The following is a 27,080-nucleotide window of genomic DNA, read 5'->3' as shown; positions in this document are numbered from 1 at the left end:
AGTCACACCAGAAGAGGGCATCAGATCCCATTACAGATGGTTGTGAGCCACCATGTGGTTGCTGGGAATTGAACTCAGGACCTTTGAAAAAGCAGTCAGTGCTCTTAACCACTGAGCCATCTCTCCAGCTCTAGTTTTCTTATATTACTCAGATTATCAAAATAGCTAAAGCCAAACAAAGTTGGCAAAGAGGAGGGTAGACATGCATTCTTAAGCCAGCCTCTTCTGTCCGGAATAGACTTGAGGGAAGGACAGACATTCATCACGTCCTTTGCCAGATTGCTTGGGTCATGGTCTTGCTGCTTCGTAAAATAGGAATATTTAAGGTTTTGGTGTTTAGTGTTTGATGTCATAGCTGTGGCCCTCACTTTTTAGCCTTTTATTTATTTTTTAAGGTCAGATATTAAAAATATAAAACATTCTATAAAGTTAAAGTTTCCCATAGCCGTATACATTTAAGTATTTTAAAAATCTGTCCTTTTAAGAACATCCAGTTTTGTTTGGTTTGGTTTTTTGGGGGGGGGGGGTTTGTTTGTTTGTTTTAATTTTTCTGTAAAACTCCAAAAATTGTTCTCTTAAGTTTAGAAACCTCTAAATTGTGTTCTCCTATAATGGGGGGGGGGCACCTTTTTTTATTTCAAGAGGAAAAAAAGAAAAAAAAAAAAAAAAACAGAGCAAAACCATTATCTGGACAAGACAAAATCAAGCTCCAACAGTCCAAACGACTCAATATCTGGGATTCACTCACAGCCCTCTGGAGTTTCCCAAGGGGTCTGGGTCACCTCTGTGGCCCTGTCTTTGGCATCATACACAGCCTGCTTCTAGGTCCCAGCCAGCCCCATCTCTTAGCAGCTGCTGTTTCTGGTAGCTTTTATCTGGCACCAGCATCTCATCTCTCCTGGGCTCTCTAGGAACTCCAGCCCTGCCACACACTACGAGGCCTCAGCTGTCCTTCATGACTGCTTCATGCCTTTAAAGCCAATATCAACTGGGTGACTTATATTACAGTTTGGCTGCTAGCATAGGGAATGTTCTTGTATATAAATACATGGAGATAAAGCTTTAATACCATATTAAAAAATGTTTTAAAATTCTGTCTTTCATAAACCTTGTCTTTCCGACTTTGTTTTCAGGACAGAAATTATTATATAAAAATTCACCCTAATCCAAAATCTTAAGAGACCTGTTGTCTCATTGATTTATACCATGTGGTCACCTTTTATCAACATGGTGGTGAAGTCACATGACATTGCTCTCCATAGTTCATAAAACTGAAGGCAACTTTAAAACCTCAGAACATCTCAGGGCATATGCTTCCTGGGGTGACCCCTCAGCTCTGCAGTTCCAGAGCAAAGGTCTGGCTTTAGAATTTGGGTGGGTAGTCTGAATCTCACTGGGGCATCCAGAAAATGTTAATCCCATCGAGAATAAAACTGTTACCACAACTTTTTGAGCCAAATTTGAGGCAAGCTTTAATTACTAACCAAGATGATGGGTTCTGGCCAGGACTGTTATGAGGTCTCCAGAAAATGGCAGCAAGTCACATTTTTCAGTGGCTTATAAAGACAGAACCCATAAGGCTATGTATTTTTTATAAGGTCCAATCAGAAGCAAGCATATATCTTGATGTACTTCCTGCCTGCATACCTCCTACCTATGTCCACTTGAGCAAGCATATGTCGTTATGTACTTCCTGTTTACATATTTTCTATCTCTGTGTGATCCAGCACATCAGGTGTAATTGAATCAATCAAACTTATTTAGGGAAGTGAAAGCATCGCTTTATCATATAAGAGTAACAGCCTCCAGCATTTCAGGAAGAATCTTGTCCTTGGACAAGTGGGCTTACAGGTTAGAGGCATTCAAACATAGCTGTCGCTTTCCCAGTTGGCTCTCCTTTGTGATATCTGAGATGTACTAGACATCCTCCTGTGTGGTCCACAGGGGTTCATGTTTCTTTCTGCATGTCAGGCAGCAGGAAAGAGCAGAAAGGAGAAGAGGGACTATGTAAGGAGGTGCACCCTAGGAGTTGCAAGTAGGAATTCTGCTCCTATTTCATTGGCTAGAACTTACGAACAGGGCATAACCAATTCCAAGAGAATCTGGGAAATGTAGTCTCTGTCTTAGCAGGCCATTTTTCCAACTAAAACTCCAGAGTTCTGTTGTGGAAGAGTAGGCGTTGGGGAGGAGGGGTAGGGAAAAGAATAACTTCTTTCATATTTTCTTCTTGTGATAATACTCATGCAAAGTGATGACTGGCGTGCTGTCACTGTGGCTAGTGCTAAAGTACTTTCATGTACAGGGCACTGGTTCTGTCACCAGCACTGCAGAAAAGAAGGGGGAAAAGATAAGAGTATTTACAGATAATAAATTTAAGGAAATACTTGTTAAATTACAAAAATTACCAAAATCTCCTTTTCTTTGTTTTTCTTAATGTGACACTTGTGTTTAACATACCTTTGCAAAATCTTTTTGTGATTTTTTTTTTTTAAACCATAAAATCGTCACATGAACAATAAGACCAGTCTTGGAGTAAGCACCACATACCTGTTCCAAGCTTCAGGTTAACATTGTCCTGGGCATTTTCCCTATGGTCTTCATTTTTCCCTCTTTGTTTTATTTTATTTTTGTTTATTGTTTTATAAAGTAGCTCTCTCATCTATACACATTTCTGGATTTTTAATCTTATTTAATTTTTGCCTGAGTGTGTATAAGAGGTAGAGAGTGTGTGTGTGTTCCTCAGATCCATGGCTGATGCGCTCTCTCTCTCTCTCTCTCTCTCTCTCTCTCTCTCTCTCTCTCTCTCTCTCTCTCTCTCTTGCTTGCACTCTGGTCACAGTGCGCATGCAGAAGTCAGAAAATAACTTTCAGACATTGATTCTCTCCCACCATGTGGGACCCAGGGATCCAAATCAACTCACCAGACTTCCTGGCAATCAATTGCCTTTGCCTACTTAGCCATCTTGCCATTCCCCCAGCCCAAATTAAATGCTCCATTTATGACAATCTAGAGATTTTCTGTATCCCCCCGCCCCCCACAGCATCTTGTAGACATTTCATCCCTTCAGGGTTCCTCACAGTGCGCACTACAGTCCTTGTTATTCCCGAGACAGCGTCTGTAGCTTTTGCAGTCAGCATCCTCCTGCCTCAGCCTTTTAGGTGCTGGGATGAGAGGCATGTACCAGCACCCCTCCTGTTCCCTGTAATTCCTGGCACCTGTTGCTGTGCTCTCTGGTCTGAGGTTTTGTCCTCTGAAGAGTGTTAGGTCTCACACAGTGTATGACTCTTCAATGTGGGCTTGGCGTAACTCCCTTCAGTTTCATCCAAGTTGTTGAATCGGGAATCCATCCCTTTTCTCACCAAGGGCCACTGTGTCACTTCAGTCCCGTAAAGTATGATCCACCTAACAGTTCTTCCTTCCCTCACTTCCTCTCTCCTTCCAGCAATGCCAAGTGAGTTCACCTCTGCAAAGCTGAGAAGTGATTGCTCAAGGACTTCCCTGCAATGGTACACCCGAACCCAGCACAAGATGAGAAGACCCAGCTTGTTATTAAAAGACATCCTCAAGTAAGCACAACCCCCAGGCCCTAAGACGGACCCTTCTAGGTCAACATCATCTAGGTCAACGATATCAGTGAGATTCCCACATGATGTTGGAGGGAAACCCTGGGTCCAAGGAGCAGGTTACACCGCAGCTGAGTGGAAGACTGCGTATATAGATGAGTGACTTGTACTTGGTAGATGATGGCTTTGTGGGAGCACCATTCCCGGCAGCTGAGCAGTCTCTGAGCTTGGATATCTGAGAGCAGCTTACAGTGATCTGTTCTTCATGCTGCTGCTTAACAAAAGAGGCATTCTTAGCTACTGTGAGCTCATGTAAACTGGTGGATTCAAGTCCCCTTAAGACACCTGAGCACCACTAAATACTGAACATTTCTTTTCCTTCCTTCCTTCCTTCCTTCCTTCCTTCCTTCCTTCCGTTTATTTCTTTTGTTGTCTCTTTCATTCTTTTAAATTAATATGATGTGTGTGTGTTTTCACATACATCTGTGGGCAGAGTACTAATTCATAGCATCAGTTCTCTCTGTCTACTTTCATGTGGGTTTTGGGGATCGAACTCAGGTTGTCAGGCTTGGTGGCACGCACCTTTCTCCACTGAGCTGTCTTATCAGCCCTATTTTTAAAAATCTATTTGTATTCATGTATCATGTATGTGTGTGTGCATGCAAGCACGTGTTCACACATGTGTGTGTACATTCACAGCACACATACCACAGGATGTGTTGGGGATCATCCCAGGGACCAAACTCAAGTCACTGGACTTGGTGGGTGTTGGCTTTCACCCTCTGAGCCATTTCTACAGCCTCCAGGTTAAAATTCTGCCAAAGTCTTTACATAGAAAAATGTAAACCCAGGCTAGGCATTGTGGCTCATGCCTGCGATGCCATCACTCAAGAGACTGGGGAGGACCTTAGGGCTAACCTGGGCTGCATATCAACTTTGAAACCAGCCTGGACTACGTAAGAATCTGCTTCAAAAAGTAGAGAGAGAAAAGGGGTGGGGGTGGGCAAGATGAGATAAGAGTTGGTCTTCTACCTCACTTCATGGAAGTTTAGGTGAATAAAGATTTAAATCCCATTCAGCCAGCTGGTGGTTACTGAGCTTTACTGTATCAGACACTGTATCAGGTGCCTACTGTAGGGCCTCAGTCCAGACAGACTAGGCCTGTGCCGAGTGGTGTGTGTGTGTGTGATAGACCGTGCTAGGAAGTACAGCAAAGAGGGACATGTGTTGCAGGTGTGGGGTGTCTTAATAGCTTCTGATTTTAAAAAAAAATCAAATTGGGTTCATCTCAGTGGGGCACACCTAGCATGCAAGAAGCCCTGGATTTCATCCTTATAATTTCATAGACTGGGTGTGGTACTGTGTGCCTGCTACCCTAGCACTTAGGAGGAGGAGGCAGGAGAATCAGGAGTTCCAGATCTTCTTCAAGCAACGTAATGATTTTGAGGCCATTCTGAGATACATCCGAAATACATTAGACTCTGTCTCAAAAAAAAAAAAAAAAAAAAAAAAAAAGTAGGGGTGCTGGGAGATGACACCAGAGCGGGGGAAGTCTTAGAGATGGTTGGATCCCTGGGACTCTCTAGCCAACCAGCCTAGGCTGCTTGCAAAGTTCTAGGCCAAAAGAGATCCTGTCTCAGAAACCGGGATAGGAGGCAGGGAAGTGGCTGAGAGGGTAAAAGTACCACTGAAGAGCCTAGTGACCTGAGTTCAGTCCCTGCTGGAAGGAGGGAACCAGCTCCAAGGGAGTCCTCTGACTTCCATGCAAGCCATGACACATGTGATATCCCTATACACATGTCACGGGAGTATGCGCGCGCGCGCGCACACACACACACACACACACACACACACACACACACACACACACACTTGCATGTGCATACACATAGGCACACACATAGCCACCCACAAACACCATAGGGTTAGAGAGAGGTCTCGATCATACTGAGTTCATAAAAAGTATCAAGGGGCCTAATGAAATGCCTTCTCCCCTCCCCTCCATATTTTCCTCTGCTCTAGAGAATTAATGTTACCTGTTCGGAAATTTGCTCTCTTTTGACTTGACCAAGCCATTTTCATAGACAGCACCACATCCTCTTTACCTGACCGTGTACTCAATCCCAGAGAAAGCTTAAGATACGCTGCAGGTTTTCTTGCGCATCATGTTGAAGTGAGAACTCAGGAGTCTCACACACTGCAGCACCCCCTCCTTGCATCCACTTTCTCCAGCCACTTTCCTCAGCATCTGCATCTGTGAGAACCAGCATTATCTGCTGGGGGCTTTAAGGAAATAACTCCAGTTCCAGGAGATCTGAGTTCTTCATCTGGCCTCCTGGGGGACAAGGCACACGTGGTAAATGTCCATACATGCAGGCAAATATTCACACACATAAAGTAGAAGGAAGCACACCTTAAGAATGTAGATTATTTAAAACAGTGGCTCTTATATTGTGGCTTAGATATTTAACATCTTATTTATCAGTGTTACTGGGGACTTATTAAAAACTGAGATCTTAGCTGGGCATGGTGGCACATGCCTTTAATTCTGGCTCTCAGAAGGCAGAGGCAGGAGGATCTTTGTGAGTTAGAGGTCAATTTTTGTTAGGTAGAGGTCAACCTGGTCTACACAGCAAGCTGCAGGACTGACTAGAGAAACCCTGTCTAAAACAAACACATGGAGATCTCTAGAGGCAAAACCAGGCACTATTTTTCCTCCAAAGACCGTGTGTCTATCCGTCTGTCTGTCTGTGTGCATAAGTGCATGTGATGCCAAACTAGTGTGAATTTATGAGAACTGTAGAGACAACTCTTTGATGTGCTAAGGGTAACTGTTAGTAGGTTAGGGATTTTTGTTGGTGTGTTTTGTTTGATGTTTTGCCTGCAAGTATGTCTGTGCACCAAGTACTTGTCTAGCACTGGAGACCAGGAGAGGATCCCTTCCACCCCGAGTTACAGGTGGTTGTCAGCCACCATGTGAGATTGTTTCTTTTGAAGAACCTTTGAGAACTTGATCCATGAGAACTACATCTATGGCTTTCCTACCCCTCCCTGGACCTATATAATTTCTTTGTTAAAAGCCTGACAGTATTTAAAAGAAGCAGAAAAAAGAATTAGAAGCAAAGATTCTGCAGTTCAGATCATCTCCTTTCTCTATTTAGTTTCATTATCAACACTGTGGTTTATATTTTATTATTTGAATTGTCTGCCCTTGCAAAAAGTGGCAGTGTGTGGGGGGTGGGGGGCAGAGTCTCTACATGCTTATATCACAGAGACTCATCTAATCAGGAAATGACACCTTCCTTTCACTGTATGGTGACCTTAGAGCTCTGTTGCTATTTCGTGACTATACTTTTGCTGCTGTTAGGAATTGTAATGTAAAAATCTGATACTCGGGATATCTGATATGTGACCCCCACGGGTTGAGAGCTGCTGCCTTAGATTCTGCCTTTGTTTTATTTGAATTAGGATGGTACTTGGTGCGTATTTTTCTCTGTGTATTACATATTACATCACTGTACCTGATCCCACCCCCTCCCAGGTGCACGTTCGTTGTGTTTGGAGTATGGCTCCTGTACATCCTCAAGTTAAACTATACTGCTGAAGAATGTGACATGAAAAGAAGGCATCATGCGGACCCTGACCGGATAAAGGTGAGCTGTTCTGTGTGGTTTCCGTTGAGACATTTCCAAGTGCACACTTTAGCTACAACCCCCCCCCCACCCCCGTCTCTGCTGTACAACAGAAATGCTCATGAAAGCCTGGAGAGGTGTTCTAGTTTCATATCTGTTTCTGTGATAAAACTCTTGGGCCAAAATCAATTTAGGGAAGGAAAGCTTTGTTTTAATTTACAGGGTACAGCATCCATTGAGCAAGGTCAAGGCAGGAACTCTAAGGTAGACCTGCTTGCTATTCCGTGCAGAATTACTGTCTAGCCAGAGAGCTCACTCACAGCCATGGAGTGTATCAGAGACCATGCAGGAGCACTGCCTGCTGGCCTACACAGGCTCATGCTCAATCAGCTTCCTTATATAGCCCAGGACTCCTGCCTAGGGAATAGTACTGCCCACAGTGGGCTGGGCCCTCTAACATCAAGTGACAATCAATATAATCTCCCATAGACATGCTCATAGGCTAATCTGGGCAGTTCCTTAGTTGAAATTTCCTTCTCATATGACTCCAGACTGTGTCCAGTTGGTAGTTAAAGCTAGCTAGGACAAAGGAAAAAACAACCTGTACACTCCAAAAACAGAGACTCCTTTCAGGCCCGCCATCTGGGCCTTCCATTCTGCAGAATTCTTTTCCACTCACCAGAGGCTTTCCTGGACACATGTTGAGGCACCTACCACGGAGTGTTTTGTGATGCTCCCCATCATTCTTCTAAAACAGCTGATGAAAAAGTTCTGTTGATGTGCCATGTCATTCCTGGGCTCCGGTCCTTTGGGATCTGCTAACAACACTGCCAGCAGAATAAAGGACCGCGTGAGGCAAGGAGAAAATCCGGTTCAGCTCGTAGCCAGAGTCGGTTCACACTTCTAGAGTCTGATACTAGGCAGTTTATTGTAGGCATATTTAAGTACATGACAATTTGAGAAAAAAAAAGTTTCCTGGAGTACCACACTCCCGTGAGCACAAGGAGGCCTAGTTACACCCACCTTCTAGGTGGGAACAGGCTATGCATCTTTCCCACCGCAGAGATCACACTGTGTGTTTATCGTTCCTGGCTTCCCTAGTACTCACGTGTGAGCACAAAGGCGGGCTTTACTTTTCAAGATTTCCAAAATTTCCCTTTCAGCTTTTGGTGATGTTTCTACTAAGTTAGGTACAGGAAGTACAGGTTTCACTGGTGAGTTGAGTAGTTAGATGAGTCCTGGTTTAAAACAATGTGGCATGACGCGAGTGCACTCCAATAGGAATAGATGTGTTGCCTGGAGTGTGACTCACTGTGTCACTGTCCTTCCTCAAGCCAGCATCATGTCTGTCTGCAGACGGTGGCCCTCAGGCTTGAGCTGCTTGCTCCCATCCACATCTAGCTCAAGTCCAACCAGCACAGCCAGCCTAGTTCAGTGCGTGGCATGTACCAGGAATCATGCTGCAAGTACCCTGTGTTGTCATCTCAAGGAGCCCTCACGATTGCCCTGGGTCTGTAGCTCGCCATCTTCCCTGACCTACAGCAGGATGACTGGAGGCTGGAGATGGAAGCAACCAGGCCAGGGTCCTGACCACTCAGCACTTAGGAGACAAGGGCAGGAAGATTGCTGTCAGTTCAAGGCCTTGTCTCACCAAACCAAACTAAACCAAATCCAATGGTACTACAGCCTCTGGGCCCAAGTTTTCTCAAATACCGGGAATGGTGTGTATCTGTGTAGGTGTTTCTTTTCTTGTCCAATTTGGATTTACTCATCTCTACTTCTCGGCTGTGTGTGCTTCAGTTTTTTATCATTTTTATCATAAGCAAGCCACTGAGCAGCTTGACCCTGTTTAGTCACAGTTTTTGCTTTCCTGCTGGTTCTCTGTCCTCAGATGCTGCTTCCTTCCCTAGCTTCAATATCCACATCTGCTTGGGAGCCATGTGTGTCCGGTGTCCTATGCTTGGAGCTCCCTCCTCTGCCAGCCTGTCTGGCCTTGCAATCACTCCCTGAAGCCTTTTCACAGCACTCTTGGATCAGGGGTGTTGACATCCTGTCTGTTTTCTGTCTCCTGGGAAAGGCTGAAAATAATGGCATTTAGTGTGGCTGACTGAACCACTGTGGATTCTTCTGTCTGGTTCTTTGCTGAGCTTCCCCACTTTCTCATGCATCTTATTTTCCCATCCTTTTAATTACATGTGCCAGGACTGCCTGCCTGCCGGTTGATGACTCTGGAGTCTGTACAGTGGAAGAGAGTGATGGTCTCACTCAAGGCTGAACATGGTGCTCCACATAGGGTGGATGAGTTTCCATAATGCCGTACCAATCAGAGTCCACCTGGCAGAAGTAAAGATCTGGTCTACTTGACCTTTTAGAGTTCAGACAACTGCTTGTGTGTGTGTGTGTGTGTGTGTGTGTGTGTGCCTGATTTTTCCATGTATGTAGGTTTTTTGGTTTTGTTGTTTTGTTTTGAGTTTGAGTTTTCAGGACAAGATGTCTCTGTGTAGCTCTGACTGTCCTGGAAATTGCTTGGTAGACCAGTTGGCCTCAGATTCAGAGATCTACCAGCCTCTTTGTCCTGAGTGCTGGGATTAACCCAGCTATCCATGTTTTACCTGACTGTATGTCTGTATGTCATAAGCCTGCAGTCCCTTAGAGGCCAGGAAAGGGCATTGCATCCCCTAGACTTGGAATTTAGATGGTTGTGAGCCTCCAGGTAGATTCTGGAAGATTCTGGAAGAGCAGCCAGTCCTCTCCATGATTACTGTAGCGATTGTTCCTTAAAGTTCTCAGGGTCCTGAAGTCCCACAAAAGGGGTGGGAACACTTACATAGCCTAAAAGATCTGCTTGGGGAATGGTGGCACCTGCTTAGGTGACCTTTGTGACAGAAGGTGTATTGGACCAGCCACCTGACAGCAGGAGAAAGGCTTGACCTCTCTGTTCATTTGCCACTCTCTTTCATACTAATTCCTGTTGAGTGTATTACCACTCTGAACTGTGAATATTCTGTGAGTGGAACTGAATTCATAACAATTCCTGAGAGTCTAAGTAGAGGCCTGTACGCCAAACTGGCTCTTAGGAATTCCCACCTCGCGCCTGTTGTCTGTTTCTGTTTTGTCTTTGCCTCAGGCATGCCCTGCGATTGCACAGTAGAATTTCTAAAAATGGAACGTGCTGAGTCACCTCCCCCTTAAGACTCTTGGTCTCTCATTACCTTCGGGAGTTCATGGAGACCCGTTTAACCACCTTCGAGACATCGTGACCTGTCATCCAGCTTTCTTTCACCCAGCATCATCTAGCTGTGCCCTAGTTGGGTGCACTGGGTGGAGCTGCTCTCTCTTGTTCCCTCTCAGCCTTTCTTCCTACCCGCTTTACTGACATATAATTCACATGTCACAAAACTCACTGTTTAAAGCATGTGGTGCACAGTCTCCCATGTATTCACAGAGCTGTGCTGTATGATGATACGTGTACAGAGTCTTTTTGTCATCTCCCACAAAGAAACTTCAGGACTCTTAGCAGTCACTCCCTGCCCCAGGCAACCATGAATCCCTTTTTGCCTCCGAGGCTGTTGCCTGTTTCCTATAACTACAGTCCACCATCTTCTGTTGCTGCCTTTGCACTTAGCATAATGCCTTCCTCTTTCTACCTGAAAACGAACACTGGAACTGGACATAATGACCCACAGTGGTGTTTCCAGCAGTCAAGAGGATGAGGCAGTGATTGGGGCTAGTGTGCACTGCGTAACAAGACCCTATTTCTACAACTAAGCAACAGCAAAACCCTCAAATTTCAAATAACACAGGGAAGAATGCTGGAGAACATTTGCTATAGCTTTCCACTGCGGAAGAGAAGCTGGGGGACTCCTGTGTGCACATAACCCCTGAAAGCCTGTGAGAGCCATGGGGACTCCTGTGTGCACATAACCCCTGAAAGCCTGTGAGAGCCGTGGAATAGAATTGGAGGCAAGCTGCCCTGCGTTCTATTACTGGAGACATCTTTAAAGGCAGGTTCTTGTGTGGCCCAAGCTCGCCCTGAATTCTTAGTAGCTCTCTTAACGTCTTTTTTCAAACATTTCCTTTACATATGTGTGTCTGTGGGTGAATACGTGCCTCAGCATACATGTAGACGTCATAGGACAACTTGCAGGAGCTGGTTCTTCTCCCACCATGTGGGTTCTAGAAGACCCGTGGCGCACATTTACCTGCTCAGCCATCTCACTGTGCCTACCCTTCGGAAATAACAAAACAGCAGCAACACCAGAAACAGTTGTTTACCCTTATACACTGCTCCACTTTTCAGAAAGGTCTTGTCAAGATGTTCCCCTCTGCTGTGTGCAGTGGATCATGGAGGGCTTGGGGGTGGGCCCCAAAAGGAGAAGAGATGGAAAGGGGACAGACAGGAGGTTCTGAAAGCCACAGCAGACAGCACACTGTTTGTTATCTCTTGTACCCTGTGGGCTGGGATTGTAGATGTACACATCTGGCTTTACACGTGGGTGGATTTGAATGATTGCACACGTGTGGTCTCAGAAGAGTGAACCCCCATTAGCTTCATTGGTTATGTTCAGCGTCTAGAAGCATGAATGGTGCCCTGTCCCATCCCAGTTGCACTGGGTCCAGCTGCCATTTGTTTCCCAGAGGAGGGAGAGCAGCTGCCAAGTGTAGAGTTGATAGGGTTTTTTATTTGAAAGTGTCAGCTAACACACCAGTTGTTAAAAAAAACCAACGGTAGTCTCTGAAGGGAGGGTTGGACACAATGAAAGTGTGGCTGAGATGCAAGATTGTACTTAGAAGTTATTTGACAAGAGGCTAGTCTGTTGAGTCAGTTTGGGCTTAGTCTGAGTGGTGGCAGCAATTTGAACTTGGCCCACTCTTCTCTCGGAGAGATGAGGACCACAGATCGCCCTGGGGACAGCATCCTTGCAGTCTAGTTAATTGGGGCCCAATTCCTCAGCCTTTCCAGCTCTGCGGTGGTCCATTTACCATGCTCATAGTGAGCACGCTCAGCCTGCAGAGCTGGTCCCTGAGCCAAGGCAGCCCCACCCTGCACACACATCTGCTGCCATTGGTACCGCCCCACTTTCTATAGACCACCCCAAAACGTGTCAGAGGTTAAAAACAAAACTGAGGCCTCCATCCAGCATCCACTGCTTTAACTAGATATTACTAGTTAAGTAGATCTGAGGCTGCTCAGTTAATCCTTCGGGGCACTCTCTGCATTAGGCCGTTCTCAGTAACTCGCTTTGGGGCATCCCATCACACTAGTCAGTTCCTGCAGAGCATTTTCTCAACAGATTCCACACAGCCCACAGCTACTGCGGCAGTGAGGGTTCACTGTGGCACCCGCCCCTTGAGTCTTATACTTAAATTCTGGCTGAGAACTTTGCCCTCACTTGTGGCAGCCACTAGGCAAAGGGAGGAAGAGACGAGTGTGCAGTAACAGGTGTGAAAACTAGTGTTTCTATAGTAACTAGTCCCCAGATACCAAGAACTATGGCTGAGTTAGGTTCCTTCCCATATTTAGTTAACCCAAAGTTCTTTAACCTAAATTCTCCCTTCTCCTGAAACTATAAAGTCAGCAGGTAACGAGGATAGAGCTTCACGTGGACTCAAAAGTCTACCACTTACTTGTCTTTCTAAGAAACATGACCCCCAAAGCCAGGGAGGGGGAGATGGTGGTTTTGCAGAGGAAATCGCCTTGCCCTTCATTCCCTTTGGAGAATTTTCATGTTGTGGTGTCCCATGGTAAATTGTCACATCAGTGACTGCTGGACCTTCACAATGTCTTGATTCTTCATTGTTGGCCTGCAGCTCAACCTGGACGGCTTCAAAGAGCTAAAGCCTTTATTTCCACCCCTAGATGTGACACAGCATCTTGTTTTTTCTAAGAGGAACATCAGCTCTCTGCATCCAGAGCCACCAGGATGGCGCCTCCCAGTCAGCCCTCCTCCACTTGGCTGCCATATTCCAGAGCCCCTGCTTCCTCTAAGCGCCCCAGTTCCTTAAAGTGAACTGCCCCACCTTTGTGTTTTGTTTTGAGCTGTGAACCCCATGTAGGGGAAAGAGGAGACACCGAAGTGCACTAGGTAGAGAGTTACCCCCGGCATTGCAGGCTCAGCACAGCTTTAAACAAGTGAGGAGGGGCTTGCACTGGTTTCACCTCCCCAGCGCCCGTTAGCTGTGCTTGCTTGCTCCCTCCAGCCCCAGCGGTGAAGCAGGCAGGGTGACTGGACAGGGTGACAGGGTGACAGGTGAGCCTCGGGCTCTGCTCACACTATAGTAGATGAAATTTGAAGCCTGAAACTTAATGCTTTTCCAGGACAGGGAATGGAATGAAATTTCCCTCCTCTCTAAAGGAAACTTCTAAAGGGAAGATTTGGCAGCCCAGACTGCGCCCATGCTTACGGCCTCCTTTTCTGTGTCTCCTTTGACACTTTATAGATGTTCCTCTTGACCCTGGGTGATTTGTATCCCAGGGGTGAATAGGGCCTCAGGGGTTCCAGGAGACCTAGAGACTATAGAGTGGAGGCAGCAGCAGGACCCTCTGTCTCCCCACACACCCCATCCCACCCCCAGTTTGGGATTAAGGCCCCATGAGTGGCCTTATAGTGCTTGTGAGGACTCGGGCCATGATAGTTTCCTTGCTTGGCTTTCTGACTGCTCCGTCAGGAAGATGCCAGTCCATACGTGAGCTGCTGATCTGTGGCGTGCCTTCGTTCCTTTCCCATAGGTGTAGAAGCTGATGTTTCAGGCATTGGCATATGAGCAGCTCTGATTGGTTGTCCAGGGTGTGCCTTGAGACCACAAAGGGAACTCACGGTGACCTTACTGGTGCCACAGGGGTGCAAAGCCATGAGGCTGTCCATCCGTTCCCCCAAAAGGCACACACACTGCCCTGTGCACTTTAAAAAGATTGTCAAAGGTTTTCTACTGAGATGTGGGAAATGTTTCCAGCAAAAACATATGTTATAAAAATTCAATGATGGCTGATGAGGTGGCTGCCAAGACTTAACAACCAGTTCATCCCTTCCCCCACACAGAGGAGAATAAGGCACACACACGCAGAGGCATATGCACCCACTCACATACACAGAATAAAGTGTAAGAAAAATTAGAGTAAAATAATAAGACTGAGGGAAACCAGCTGAGGTAATACTTAAAACCACAACAGTTGAAGGCTGGAGAGATGACTCAGAGGGAAAGAGCACTGGCTGCTCTTCCAGAGGTCCTGAGTTTGATTTCCAGCAACTACATGGTGGCCCATAACCTGAGATCTGGTGCCCTCTTCTGGTGTGCAGGCATACCACAGGCAGAATGCTATATACATCATGCATGCATACATACATACATACATACATACATACATACATACATACATACATACATACATACGTCTTTTTAAAAAATCTACAACAGTAAGAATCCTCATGATATACTGACCAGTTTGAAGACAAGATACATTTCTAAAAATCGGTATCCTGGGACATCCAGGAGCCTGTGCCACACGTCCGCACAGACTTGTGTACACACTAGAGGAAGCTGCACGGAAGCAGGTATGTGAGGCTGTAGGACACGAAGACACAGGAACAACTTGTGGGAAGTCTTCTGACTGGGCCTCAGCATCTGGCCTTGCTGAGAGGAACGCCAGCTCTGGGCAGGTGCACAGGAACCAGCAAGTTCTGTGTGCTCGGGTCACGGTCCTCTGATAACACTGAAGGTCATTTGTCTTCCAGAGAGCACAAAGCTGATTAACCCTGTTAAAAACCAAGACTGTTTATTACCCTGCTGGTTGGAAAACATGAAATTACTATTATCACAGTAAAAAAATCAAACAAAAGCCCATATAACAAAATTTACCATCCAAGCCAGTCCTGAGAGCCAAACCAGAGCAATGCAGCATGCCAAGCAAACAAGCTGCTAAGCTGTGTGTGTGTGTGTGTGTGTGTGTGTGTGTGTGTGTGTGTGTGTGTGTGTGTGTGTCTGTCTGTCTGTCTGTCTGTCCGTCCGCCCGTCTGTCCGTCTGTGTATATCTGTCCATCCGAGCGCATGTGTACTATAACACAGTATGGAGGTCAGAGTACTACTTTTGGGAGTCAGCTCTCTCTTTCCATCCTGTGGAAGATTAAAGTCAGATCAGCAGTAGGCACCGTTACCTACCGTTCTAGTGCCCGTTAGACACATTCCTTATCTCTTGGCTCCTCAGTCCCTGGTCCCACTATTCTCCTTTGTGTTTTCTGTAAATCTGACCACTTTGCATATTGCAGGTAAGTGCAGCCAGCTGTGTTAGGGCCCATCTTCTGGTGACAGCTTGTCTCGGCATAATGAAAGTCATAGCCTTGTAGAGTTTCTATTCTTCACAGGACATGGTCCTCTGGCTCCTACCTGAGCAAAACACTAACCCTAAAAGGCGAACGTTCTATATCATCAGATAGTAACCAACATGGTCACAGGACTGAATGTCTAGACTGTGTTGTTTCTGATGTTGGAGAGATCTTAAAGCCTGTGTTGGTCATTCCCTTCCAGAAAGCTCAGAGACATGCTCAGGAAGTCTTACAGAAGGAATGTCGGCCCAGCTACGCGAAGACAGCTATGGCTCGGTTATTTGAGGCCAGGTACAGCATCGACTTGGAGCCCTTTGTACAGAAGGTCCCTGCAGCCAGTGAAGCCGAGCTCAAGTATGACCCGCCTTTTGGATTCCGGAAGTTCTCCAGTAAAGTCCAGAGCCTCTTGGATATGCTGCCCGAGCGTGACTTTCCTGAACACTTGCGAGTCAAGCACTGCAAGCGCTGTGTGGTTGTTGGGAACGGGGGCATCCTCCATGGACTAGAGCTAGGCCACGCCCTCAACCAGTTCGATGTGGTAATAAGGTATCTGTGCTCAAAACCAGCCTTTCTCTTCTAGAATTTAGTCTTGTAGTCTGGGCCAGTGCAGCTCCAGGAACAGAGAGGAGCTGTGGGAGCTCCTCAGCACCCCTGCTTCAACACTTGGGGGTGTTGAAACAAAATCACAAGTGGTCAGGTGTTCCAAACTGTATATTGGTTCTTCTAGATTCACGGCATATGTGTGGGCTATAGTTAGCTGCCAGGCCTTACAGAGGAAGGAGGTTAGGAAAGGTGGGAGGGCTTGGTAAACAGTACTGTAAGGCAGGGCGTATGGGCTGATGCAAGGCGGGAAGGCAATGGGGACACCTGTCTTTGGAACAGAGTTTGGGGTAATGAGCTGTGGGAAGGATAGACAGCCCCGGGGCAGTTAGAACTCAGTGCAGGCACATGCATGGGAGTGCCCGTGGAGGCCAGAAGAGGACAACTGAATCTCCTGAGCAAAGTTGCAGGCTGTTGTGAACCACCCAATATGGCTGCTAGAAACCAAGTTGTGGTCCTCCGGAAGAGCCGCAAGTGCTCCTCACCACTGGGGCATCTCTCTAGCCCTCCGTTTGTGCTTTTATGAAATGTTTTAAACTTACATTTATGATTGGTTTCTGGCTATTAGTATCTTAGAACTCCTTTAGAAGGAGATAATGTTTTGGTAACTCTTTTGCCAGACATTAGAATACTTTGCTTTTTATCACGAAACTACTTTGCATACTTTTATGCACGTGTTTTTTATCCAGCTCTGATTGGTTCCTTAGACAAGTTATTTAAAATCGAATTGGTTTCTTCAAGGCCCGGGGCCTATTTTTTCCAACCCTGGGAAAGTTTGGGTATTCACAGGAGCAAGGAAAAGATACCAGGAGGAAGCGGAAAGGAGCACAGATGCCAGGGAGCAAAGCATAGTGGGCCAGGTCTGTGGGGTGACTGGTGTGAGGTGGGTCTCATGGGGTCAGCAGCGTTGGGTAGATCTCATGAGATAGGTGTGGGGTAAGTCTCACAGGGTCAGTGGCATGGGCCAGGTCTCAAGGGGTCAGCAGTGTTGGGTAAGTCTTGTGGGATAGGTGTGGGCCAGGTCTCAAGGGGTCAGCAGTGTTGGGTAAGTCTTGTGGGATAGGTGTGGGCCAGGTCTCATGGGGTCAGCGCCGAGTAACAGCTGCCACCTGTTCCAGCTTTTTGTTGCCTGGTACTGTTAAGTGCTTTCTTCTCGGAAATCACCTGAGTGGTTGATGTCATGAGTGTCTAGTACCATGGAAAACACAAAGATCTCAGTCCCTAGATGATTAAATACAAGGTCTCAGGGCTTCCAGAACCTTGTACCTGGCCGTATTTGAGTGACAAATTCATATGCCTGTGTGTAAGTAGCACTGCAAGACATGGCCAGGAGCCCCCACCCATCGAATGGTCCATGGCTAGGCTGTGGGAAAGAAGTGGGTTAGAGCCAGTGCAGTGCTGACCTTCAGTTCCAGGACAGATGGCTAGAGGGAACTACAGATCAAGCTGGCTCAGGACAGCAGCGTGTATCTTCCCAGAGAGGAGTCGGGCAGGGATGGCTGAATGAAGAACCCCATCTGGTATGGGGATAGGGCTAAGACAACTGGGAAGGGCCAGAAATGAGGCTTGATGTCCTGGGGTGGCGGGACTGAGCATGAAGATTTCAAGGGCAGGGAGGCCCCTGTGCACAGGGACAGCAAAGAGTACATCAAGCCTGGCTGGAAAGAGAAGGATTAAGAAACATTTTCATAATTTCATGGAGATAGTACAGATACTTCCCGTTTACCTTCTCCCTGCTTGAGCACACCTGGTAGAGCTTAGTTTCCCTGCGTCATCTATCCAGGTGTCCCCTCACACACCTATGCAGAGGCTTCCTGCTGCACACCCAGCATACACTTCCATCAGAAGATGCATTGCGGGGCAAAGGAGGTCACTCGTGTGTAAGGTTCTTGTTGTAGGACTGGTGCTCAGCCCTCCAGTGCCCAAGTAAATGCCAAGTACACATGACAGCCCAGCTGCGAGTTCCAGGCTCAGAAGGCAGAGGCAAGGGACCTCCTGGGCGGGCTGGCTAGCTAAATTAGTCGTGCTGGTGAGCTCTGGCTTCCATTGAGAGACCTGTTGCAGTCATGAAGGTGGAGAGCCATTGCGGAAGACTCCCTGTGTCAAGCTGTTCGTGCGTGTAAGGGAAGGTGAAGAGAGGGTGCACTGACCCCACCTAGCCTGCTGAGCACTCCGCTCTGCTCATAACACATAGTGTGGCGTGGCAGTCATTTGCCCTCATGAGCCACATGGCTGCCACCCCGTGGCATCATAAAAAGGTATTACAGCATGTATACACGTCACCAGCCCAGGAAAAATCAAAAATCCAAAACTTCACAATTGGGTTTCTGCCAAGTAAGTGCACATGGCTTTGAACCATCATAAAGCTGGGAGGTTTTAAGTCAGCCCATTGACAGTCTACCTGTATCTTTACTCTCTGCTGACCCATTTTTGAAAGTTGCAAATAGCAAGCCCTAAGAACTTGAGCATCTCTTTCCTGAGAACAAGGATGCCCAGGGTCAGAGAGTATTATGTATATAGATCATGCCCTTCGTTTTCAAAACAGTGGCATGCTTTGGCATTTAGCTGACCTATTCAGTAGCTTGCTTTAGCAGCCAAAGGGTTAGGTGGAAGAGGAAGTAGCCATGAGACAGAAAGTTTAGACACGACTGTGCAGCAGATACTTTTATGAGATTTCAGAAGACCATTCACTAGTTGGGCACAGTGGTAACATCTCTGTAACCCCAAGTACTCAGGAAACTTTGGAATTCTGTCAGGAACTCTTAATTATCAAAGCAAGCAGGCGATTTTCAAAGAAAGTAACATCCAGGAATGTCCCAAATGTTGTATGTTTGGATTAGCTTAAAACACTAGGACGTGGCAGAAGTGCTTACGTTGGCAGTCTAGAACCACATGCTGGTGTTGCATTCAGTCTGGACCCTGAGGGGCAGGGTTGTGAAGTGCACTGAGGCCACTAGGAGTGAAGCCTGCTCCCACAATGTCCTGATTCATGGAGGACATGGCATAGGATGTTGGGATGCCATGTGGTGTGACAAGATGGTTAATGGTTTCCTTTGTCAATTGTCTCCTTCTGCTTGACCAGGTTAAACAGTGCACCAATTGAGGGTTATTCTGAGCACGTTGGAAATAAAACTACTATAAGGATGACTTACCCAGAGGGTGCTCCACTGTCGGATGCCGAATACTACGCCAATGACTTGTTCGTTGCTGTTTTATTTAAGAGTGTTGATTTCAAGTGGCTTCAAGCAATGGTAAAAAACGAAAGCCTGGTAAGAACTCGGGTTCCTCGGGCAGTCAGACTTGGTAAAAAGTTAGAGCATCTTGGATTGCAATTATTTATTTTTAAATGGACACAGTAGAACTTATACTTTTGTGTTGTATTTCAAACTATCCTCTACCTCTTTGTAGAAACCCCTCAGAACTCTTGCTACAAATGTTTTCAGATCCTGGCTAAGAATTGCTCCATGGAACTGGAAATGCAGCTCAGTTGTAGAGTGCTTGCCTGGCATGCACAGTCCCCAACACCACATAAAGCTGGGCACAGGGTGCACACCTATAATCTCAGCACTTAGGAGGCAAGGGCTTTTGGTCATCCTCAGCTACGTAGAATTTGAGGCTAGCCTGGGCTACATGTGATCATGTCTTAGAAACAAATAAGTAAATAAAACCAGGAGAGACTTTTATGTGAAAATGGTGCTCCTTACTAAAAGGAAGTATGAGCTTCAGGACCATACTTGCCATCCTGAGGTGAGTTCAAGAAATGAGATTGCTAGGATGAAGGTTCTGTATAGATTAATTTCATCCCAAAGATGTTCTCCAAAATGCCATAGTCAGGATCCTGTCATTGGGGCAAACCCAAAGCCTTGTAGAAAGGCAGAGCAGAGCCTTCCACTTGGTCGGACTTCTGTTGGTCTTTCCAGTAATCCAATAACGTTACTTTGTCTTCCCATTCGTTATCAAACTAATCACAAATATCTGTCTCTAAGAGGATAGATAGGGTCAGCAGAGATGGTTCAAAGGTGCCTGCCATCATGCCTGACAACCCAAGTCCACTCCCAGGGAGCTGTAGATTGTAAAAGAGACACCCTTAGGTCATCCCTGGGGAATTGCTTCCTTGAGCCAACAAACTGTCTCTATTGGTTCTGTTCAGACCTGTGCCACCTTTGTAAATTACAAGTCTCTGGGTTACGTCATTGGGTTGAAGCGCTGGATTTGCGTGTATGCGGATGACTATACTCAAGGGTTTGGGGTCAGGCCCCTGACCTTGGCATAATTGGCAGTGACTTTCTTACTGCCCCTGCTGACAGGGTAACGTCACTAACCATCCTAATGCTTGCTCGCACTCTTTCCTCAGCCATTTTGGGTTCGTCTCTTCTTTTGGAAGCAGGTGGCAGAAAAAATCCCGCTCCAGCCAAAGCACTTCAGGATTTTGAACCCAGTTATCATCAAAGAAACCGCCTTCGACATCCTTCAGTACTCAGAGCCTCAGTCACGGTTCTGGGGCTACGATAAGGTATTTTTGTTGCTGCTCCGTTAACTGTTCTCTGTGTCCAAGAGGAAACTTGTTCAAGTTTTGTGTAGACTCGTCTGTATCTCTAGAACCGCAGCTCTCAACCTGTGGGTTGCAACCCTTTTAGGGATCGAATGACTCTTTCTGGGGGTTACCTAACAAACATCCCCCATATCAGATACTTAAATTATGATTTGTAACAGTAGCAAAATCACAGTTAGTAGCAACAAGAATAATTTTATAATTGGGGGTCAACACAACATAAGGAACTTTATTAAAGGGTCTCAGCATTAGGAAGATTGAGAACCACTGTTCTAGAAGCATCTCTAGTAGGGAAACCTACTCACTGACTAGACAAGTCCCAAGTGTGGTTATCATTACAACCCTTGGTGCCAGGGCTCTCCTGGTTGAATTAGCCATCTCCCTGGTGTAGTCTCTAGCAGAGTAGCACATCACCAAGAAGTTATTTAAGGTATCTTTGCCCCAAAGCCACACTGAGGGGCACATTGTTAATCTAAAAAGTTTCTGTGTTTTCTCTCTACAAGATAGTAAGACTTGGTACTTACCATTACTTCACAGATGATGATAAAGTCAGCCCTCTAAGACTGACTTTATCATCCTTTCATATCCTTTCTGGCTCCACCCCAGACATCCAGACTTTATTGATCAGTGTTGTGGTCTGTATGTGGGGATTTTCAAAATTACCCAGATGATTTACTTTGCAGCCTAATTTGAAAACCTTTTTGTTTTAGATCGTCCATTGAGTAGAGTATTAACCTGCAATTAGCATATGTCGCCAGAAGTTGGTGGTGTAGAGAATTCTTTTCCTTGTAGCATGATAGTGTGGCCCATGTCTTTAAAAGCTTTTAAAGACCTACCTGCGTGAAAAAAAAATTTTTTTTTGACACAGGGTTTCTCTGTATAGTCCTGGCTGTGCTGGAACTCACTTTGTAGAGCAGGCTGGCTTCAAATTCATGTAGATTCATCTGCCTGTGCCTCTGACTCTGTAGTGCTTGGAACTAAAGGTACTTGTCACCACACCCAGCTAGGAAATCTTTCTTAAACAAGATTTAGCACATGTATGACCTAGTAACAATGCTCAAAATACAAACAAAAGAGCATAGACAGACAGACAGACAGAGTGGTGCTGGAGACATGGCTCAGTGCTTACTTACAGTTAAGAGCACTGACTTCTGACAGCTAAGAGCATTGGCTGGACTTCCAGAGGACCTGAGTTCTGTTCCCAGCACCCATATAGCAGTTCATAATGTTTGTAACTCCAGTTTCAATGTATCCAGTCCCTCTTCTGGATTCTGAGGGTGTGCATGTGATACACTTACATACATGAAGGCAAAACACTCATACAGATAATTTTTAAAAATTAATAGAGACAAAAATTAAAAACATTTAACAAAAGAGAAAATAAAATAAATTAAAAATACATAATAAAGTATTTAATCCCCAGTAATTAAATAAAAGGCAGTTAAAGCCACAATGGCTTCTTTGTTTTGTTTTGATTTTGAGATATGATCTCACTAAGTGATTCTGGCTGGCTGAGAACTCACTCTGTAGACCAGGCTGGCCTTAAAATTCCCATCATTCTCCTCCAGGTACTGAGATCACCGGTAGGCACCAGCACACCTGACTGGGCTTTTGCTTACTTTATAGCAAAATGTAAAGAGCTTTGTCTGGCAGTACTGTAAGTAGAATAAAGCGGCCCTTTCCTGTACTTGTAGTTCACATTAACTAAAAAACGAGAGAGAGAGAGAGAGATACATTCACGTATGTGTATGCACACCAATAATAAACATAAATCTTTTAAAAATTATAAAATAAGAATTGTCTTGGCTGGGCATTTTGGCACCCCCATCAGCCCAATACTCAGGAAGTTACATGAAACCTTGCCTCAGAAAGAATGGATTTCTTTTACCAGCAAAGTTACTCTGAAACCTTGATTATTAAAAAAAAAAAAAAAAAAAAAAAAAAAAAAAAAAAATTAGAGGAATCTCCACTATCAGGCAGTTACGGACATTCGTCATGGCGTTAATAACAAAATGCTGAATAAGGCACACCCGAGACATTTATCACTAAACGGTGTTCGAAGGATGTAGCTCAGTTGACAGAGTGCTTGTCCACACTCACCAGTGCCTGGGTTTGATCCCCAGAACTACACAAGCCAGGCATGTCTGCACTCCTAGCACCCAGGAGGTAGAGGTAGAAGGATAAAAAATGTAAGGTTATGCTCGGTTTCAGGGCAAGTTCAAAGCCAGCCCAGGTCTACTCTAAAAATCTCACATCAGAGACGTCCTTGTGTGTGTGTGTGTGTGTGTGTGTGTGTGTGTGTGTGTGTGTGTGTGTGTGTGCCATAATATGTGGTCTCAGGGTTTTTTTGGTACAGATAACACAATTTGGGAACGTTCTAGTCCTTTTTTAGAAATTGCATTTATTTGTTTGGGGTATGTGTGCGTGTGTGTGTGTGTGTGTGTAAGGCAGAGAACAACTTGGAGTCAGATCTCTCCTACGACCTTGTTGGTCCTGGGGATTAAACTCACATCATCAGGCTTGACGGCAGACACCTTTACCTGCAAAGCCATCTTGGCAGCCCCGGCAGTCCTCTCTGATCTCTCCTCATGTGTCGCTTCCATGAACAGTAGGTTTCACACACAGGCGCTGGCTGTGGCTCACCTGTGTGCTGAGTGCTCTGCCTGTCACTTGTTGATAGAAGGATACACAGCCACAGCACGGAGGTGCCCCTGGAGTTCATCTCTCAGTCTGTGACAATCCTTCTTAACCAGTGAGGCTGACTTTGAGAAGTGGATACCCACGGATCAGAACGCGATTTAGAATGAACGGAGCTCCTGGAAGCGTCCCTGATCCCATCAGAATCTGTGAGCTCTGGGAGGACTCCTGTTCTAGTTTACAGAAGAGGAATGTTTATGGAAGCCCCAGTCTTCACTAAAATGAGAGAAATATCAGCATGTTAAAAGCTACCCAAAACCAAATTCAGGTTGAACATCCTAAATCTGAAGACCAAAAACTCTTTGACAGCTAATGTGATATCCTAAGTGGAAAATTCTGTACCTGGCCTCATGTGATAGGTCATAATCAAAATGTAGATACATTAAAAAATACCTTATAAAATATATATGTAAACATATAAGGCATGTGTGAAACACAAGAGAGTATCAGTATGTGTGACTCCCAGAAATGCTTCCTGCATTTCAGATGCAGAACATAGTCTGCAACCGGACCGGTGACAACCCTCAGGAAGAGCTGTTAGCTGCAGGCTTTCTGGACTTGTCTTATGATGCTGTTTTTGCCCAAAACTTGACTGAAGATCCAGAAAGCTGTGCCCGGGTTGCACACCCCGGGAGGCATGGCATGATGCCATGCAGACAGGACATGCTAGAAATGAGAGGCTGAAATGGGATGCGCCTAGGACCTGCTACGCTCAAGTTAGTTGACTCTATATTAAAGGAGTAAATGTAGCCAAGCATGCACCTGTAATCCAGCAGGAGATCATGGGGTAGAAGCCAGCTTGGGGTACATGGCAAAACCTTTATCTTTAAAAAAAAAAAAAAACCAACAACATACAGGGATGAGTATGACATGTAACATACAAGTTCAGTCTCAGACCCACATGGTGAAAGGAGAGGAAAAGCTCTTGAAACTTGTCCTCTGTCCTCCAAACATTCTCAGTAACATGTGCATCCAAGTATATATGTGTATACATTCATGCACACACACACATACACGTACACACACATCTTAAATGTATAAAAAAAAAAGCGGGGGACTGGAGAGATGGCTCAGCGGTTAGGAGCACTGACTGTTCTTCCAGAGGTCATGAGTTCAAATCCCAGCAACCACATGGTGGCTCACAACCATCTGTAATGAGATCTGACGCCCTCTTCAGGTGTGTATGAAAACATTGACAGTGTACCCACATACATGAAATAAATAAAATCTTAGAGAGAGAGACAGACAAGCAAACATTGGGCAATGGTGCACACCTTTATAGCAGCCCTTAGGATGCAGAGGCAGATGGACCTGTGTGTTTTGGGCCAGTCTGATGTACAGAGAGAGTTCTAGGACAGCCAGGACTACACAGAGACACCCTGTCTTGAAACACCAAAACTAATTTTAAAAAATGAAATATATAATATAATATAATCTCAAAACTTAAATGAGTTAAAAAATAATTGAAATATTACTTTTTTCATGAATTGGTCTGTGTTCTTTCCAGAACATCCCCACAATGGGCATCGTCGCCATTGTCTTGGCTACGCACCTGTGCGATGAAGTCAGCCTGGCAGGCTTCGGGTACGACCTGAGTCAACCCCGGACCCCTCTGCACTACTTCGACAGCCAGTGCATGGGCGCCATGAGCTGGCAGGTGATGCACAATGTGACCACGGAGACCGAGTTTCTCCTGAAGCTTATCAAGGAGGGCGTGGTGGAGGACCTCAGCGGGGGCGTGCACTGAGAGTGCCGGACACACCAGACCACTCAGAGGTGCAGCAGAGAGCTGCGGTGGAGGGAGTGCACCCTGCCGCGGCTTCGACGTGCAGCTAGTGTCTTTAAACTCAGTTTAAAAAAAAGAAAAGAAGGAAGGCCAGCAGCGACAACAAAAGTTCCGTTCTTCTCACCTCTGTGTCCTATTGATCTGAAGTCAGCGTTGGGTTTTGCACAATTTTATAAGTTAAATTTAAGAATGGGATTGGAAGGACTTTTCAAAGAGAATTGTATGGTTTATTGTATTTTAAAGAAGTAATTTAATTTGCAAAAGCTGTACACACGTACTCTGTGCGGGTGTTGAGGTGGGAGAGAGGGGCTTCTGCCCTTTGATGACGGCCTGGGTGCTTGCCTGAATCTGCGTCCTGCTGCTCCGTTTGGTAGAAGGGACGGCGGAGAGAGTCCCTGCGTCCTGCATGAAGGGCTCACTCATCACTAATGGCAGCTGCAGGAGGCTGGGGGCCTGATAAACAAGTTCATAACCCCGTTCTGCTTGTCCGTCCGCCAGAAGATTCACAGGACTCAAGCAGGGCACTGTCCCAGAGGCTGAGCCACTGTCAGCAGGGTACCGTGATGTCGCCCCAGGATGGAAGAAGCCATGTCTTCCTACAGTCGGGGTACTTTTAAACTTCTGGAGAAGTGTTTGTTTGTTTGTTCTTTCTGCCCTTCCAAAGCACTTAAGTGTTATTTGAGGCGCTCTGCTGTTTACTGAGATGGTTCGTCAAAATTATGACAGAGCCTTGGTTATCCAGAGCCTTGGGGACCAAGCCAGGATGATCACATTTCTCAAGCACTGGAGTGGAATCTCCCCATTGTTATAACTTAAGGAAGGAACTTGAAATGTCCTCAATGTACCAACCAATGTAAAGGAAGAGGGAGGAAGGGGAGGAAAAAGAACAAAAAGAAAAAAATAGTAAAAGCTTTTTTGAGGAGCCCCTGTGACTTAGTGACCTTAAGTGTTTGTTCGTTCGTTCACTTTAGGAAAATCTCTTCTTTCTCTGCTACGTGGAAACCTCACTCTAGATGCTGTGGGGTGAGGGACAGTTAGGGTGCCTCGCTCCTAGCTGTGTGACCCAAGTCAAGGGGCCCCTCTGAGAGGTGATGGCTGCCTTACCTCTCACCACTGTGACAGAATTCCATGAGCAGGGAAACTTAATAAAAGAAAGCATTTTACCGGGAGTTCAGGTTCCAGAGGGCCATGACCTTCGCTAGGATCAAGGCAGCAGGAGGCTGGAGCAGTCGCTGAGAGCCTACAGCGTGAGGCAGAAAGCGCTAACTGGGAATGGGGCCTTTTGAAACCTCAAAGCTCACACCAAGCGACATACCTCCACCAAGGCCGCCGCTCCTAATCCTTCCCAAACTGTTCCACCAGCGAGGGACCAGGTATTCAAACAGGAGCTTGTAGGGACCATTCCCCTTCAAACCACCACAGTGGTTATCCGTGGCCAGATTGCCAAGCTCTAGCTTGTCTCTTAGAGGCCTCCATCTGCTGTGCCTTTGTTCTGTAGTCCCTCCCTGCCTCCCTCAGGTCACTCCATTACTCTACAGCCCCAGGGAAACCTGTCCCCAGTACATAGTTACACTTGTCCTATGAGCCTTCAGGCCTGCTGCCATCCTCCTCAATGTTTCCTTTACTTAGTAGTGTGTCTGCGCCCCTCCCATTTTTACTTCCTCACAGATAGTAAACAAATGCCGTGGATAAACACAAAAGGCTTCCTGGAGACCACAAGCCAGTAGGAGGCAGTGTGAAAGCATCTTTTAAGATCATTTAATCAGCACTGGGCATGAATGTGTGTGTGTGTGTGTGTGTGGGTACGCGCAGGCAGGTGTATGTGGAGATCAGAAGCCAGCCTTGGGGAGTGTTGAGACCCGCCAAGGAGGTCAGACGGGCAGGCCAATGAGCTCCTGGAATCTGTCTACCTGATTTAATTACATTTC

The 27,080-nt window shown here is 46.0% G+C and overlaps 1 protein-coding gene across 1 annotated transcript in view; it reads left to right on the top strand.

The window, feature by feature from the left end:
- The window catches only part of ST3GAL5 (ST3 beta-galactoside alpha-2,3-sialyltransferase 5), a 48,574-nt gene extending 22,590 nt beyond the window's left edge, over positions 1-25,984 (top strand). Inside the window, exons 2-7 of the mRNA XM_080931926.1 lie at positions 3,444-3,567; positions 7,106-7,217; positions 15,720-16,063; positions 19,200-19,386; positions 20,472-20,630; positions 24,874-25,984. Of these exons, the coding sequence (XP_080788052.1) occupies positions 3,444-3,567; positions 7,106-7,217; positions 15,720-16,063; positions 19,200-19,386; positions 20,472-20,630; positions 24,874-25,113 (1,166 nt within the window). The 3' untranslated portion in view covers positions 25,114-25,984. The remainder of the gene's footprint in view (positions 1-3,443; positions 3,568-7,105; positions 7,218-15,719; positions 16,064-19,199; positions 19,387-20,471; positions 20,631-24,873) is intronic.
- Positions 25,985-27,080: the final 1,096 nt, after the last annotated feature.

This window comes from Micromys minutus (genome assembly GCF_963924665.1).
Source record: "Micromys minutus genome assembly, chromosome: 18".
In the NCBI taxonomy this organism is placed as follows: Eukaryota; Metazoa; Chordata; class Mammalia; order Rodentia; family Muridae; genus Micromys; species Micromys minutus.
Note: the sequence above shows the minus strand (reverse complement) of the source record. Positions and strands in the feature narration are given on the sequence as shown.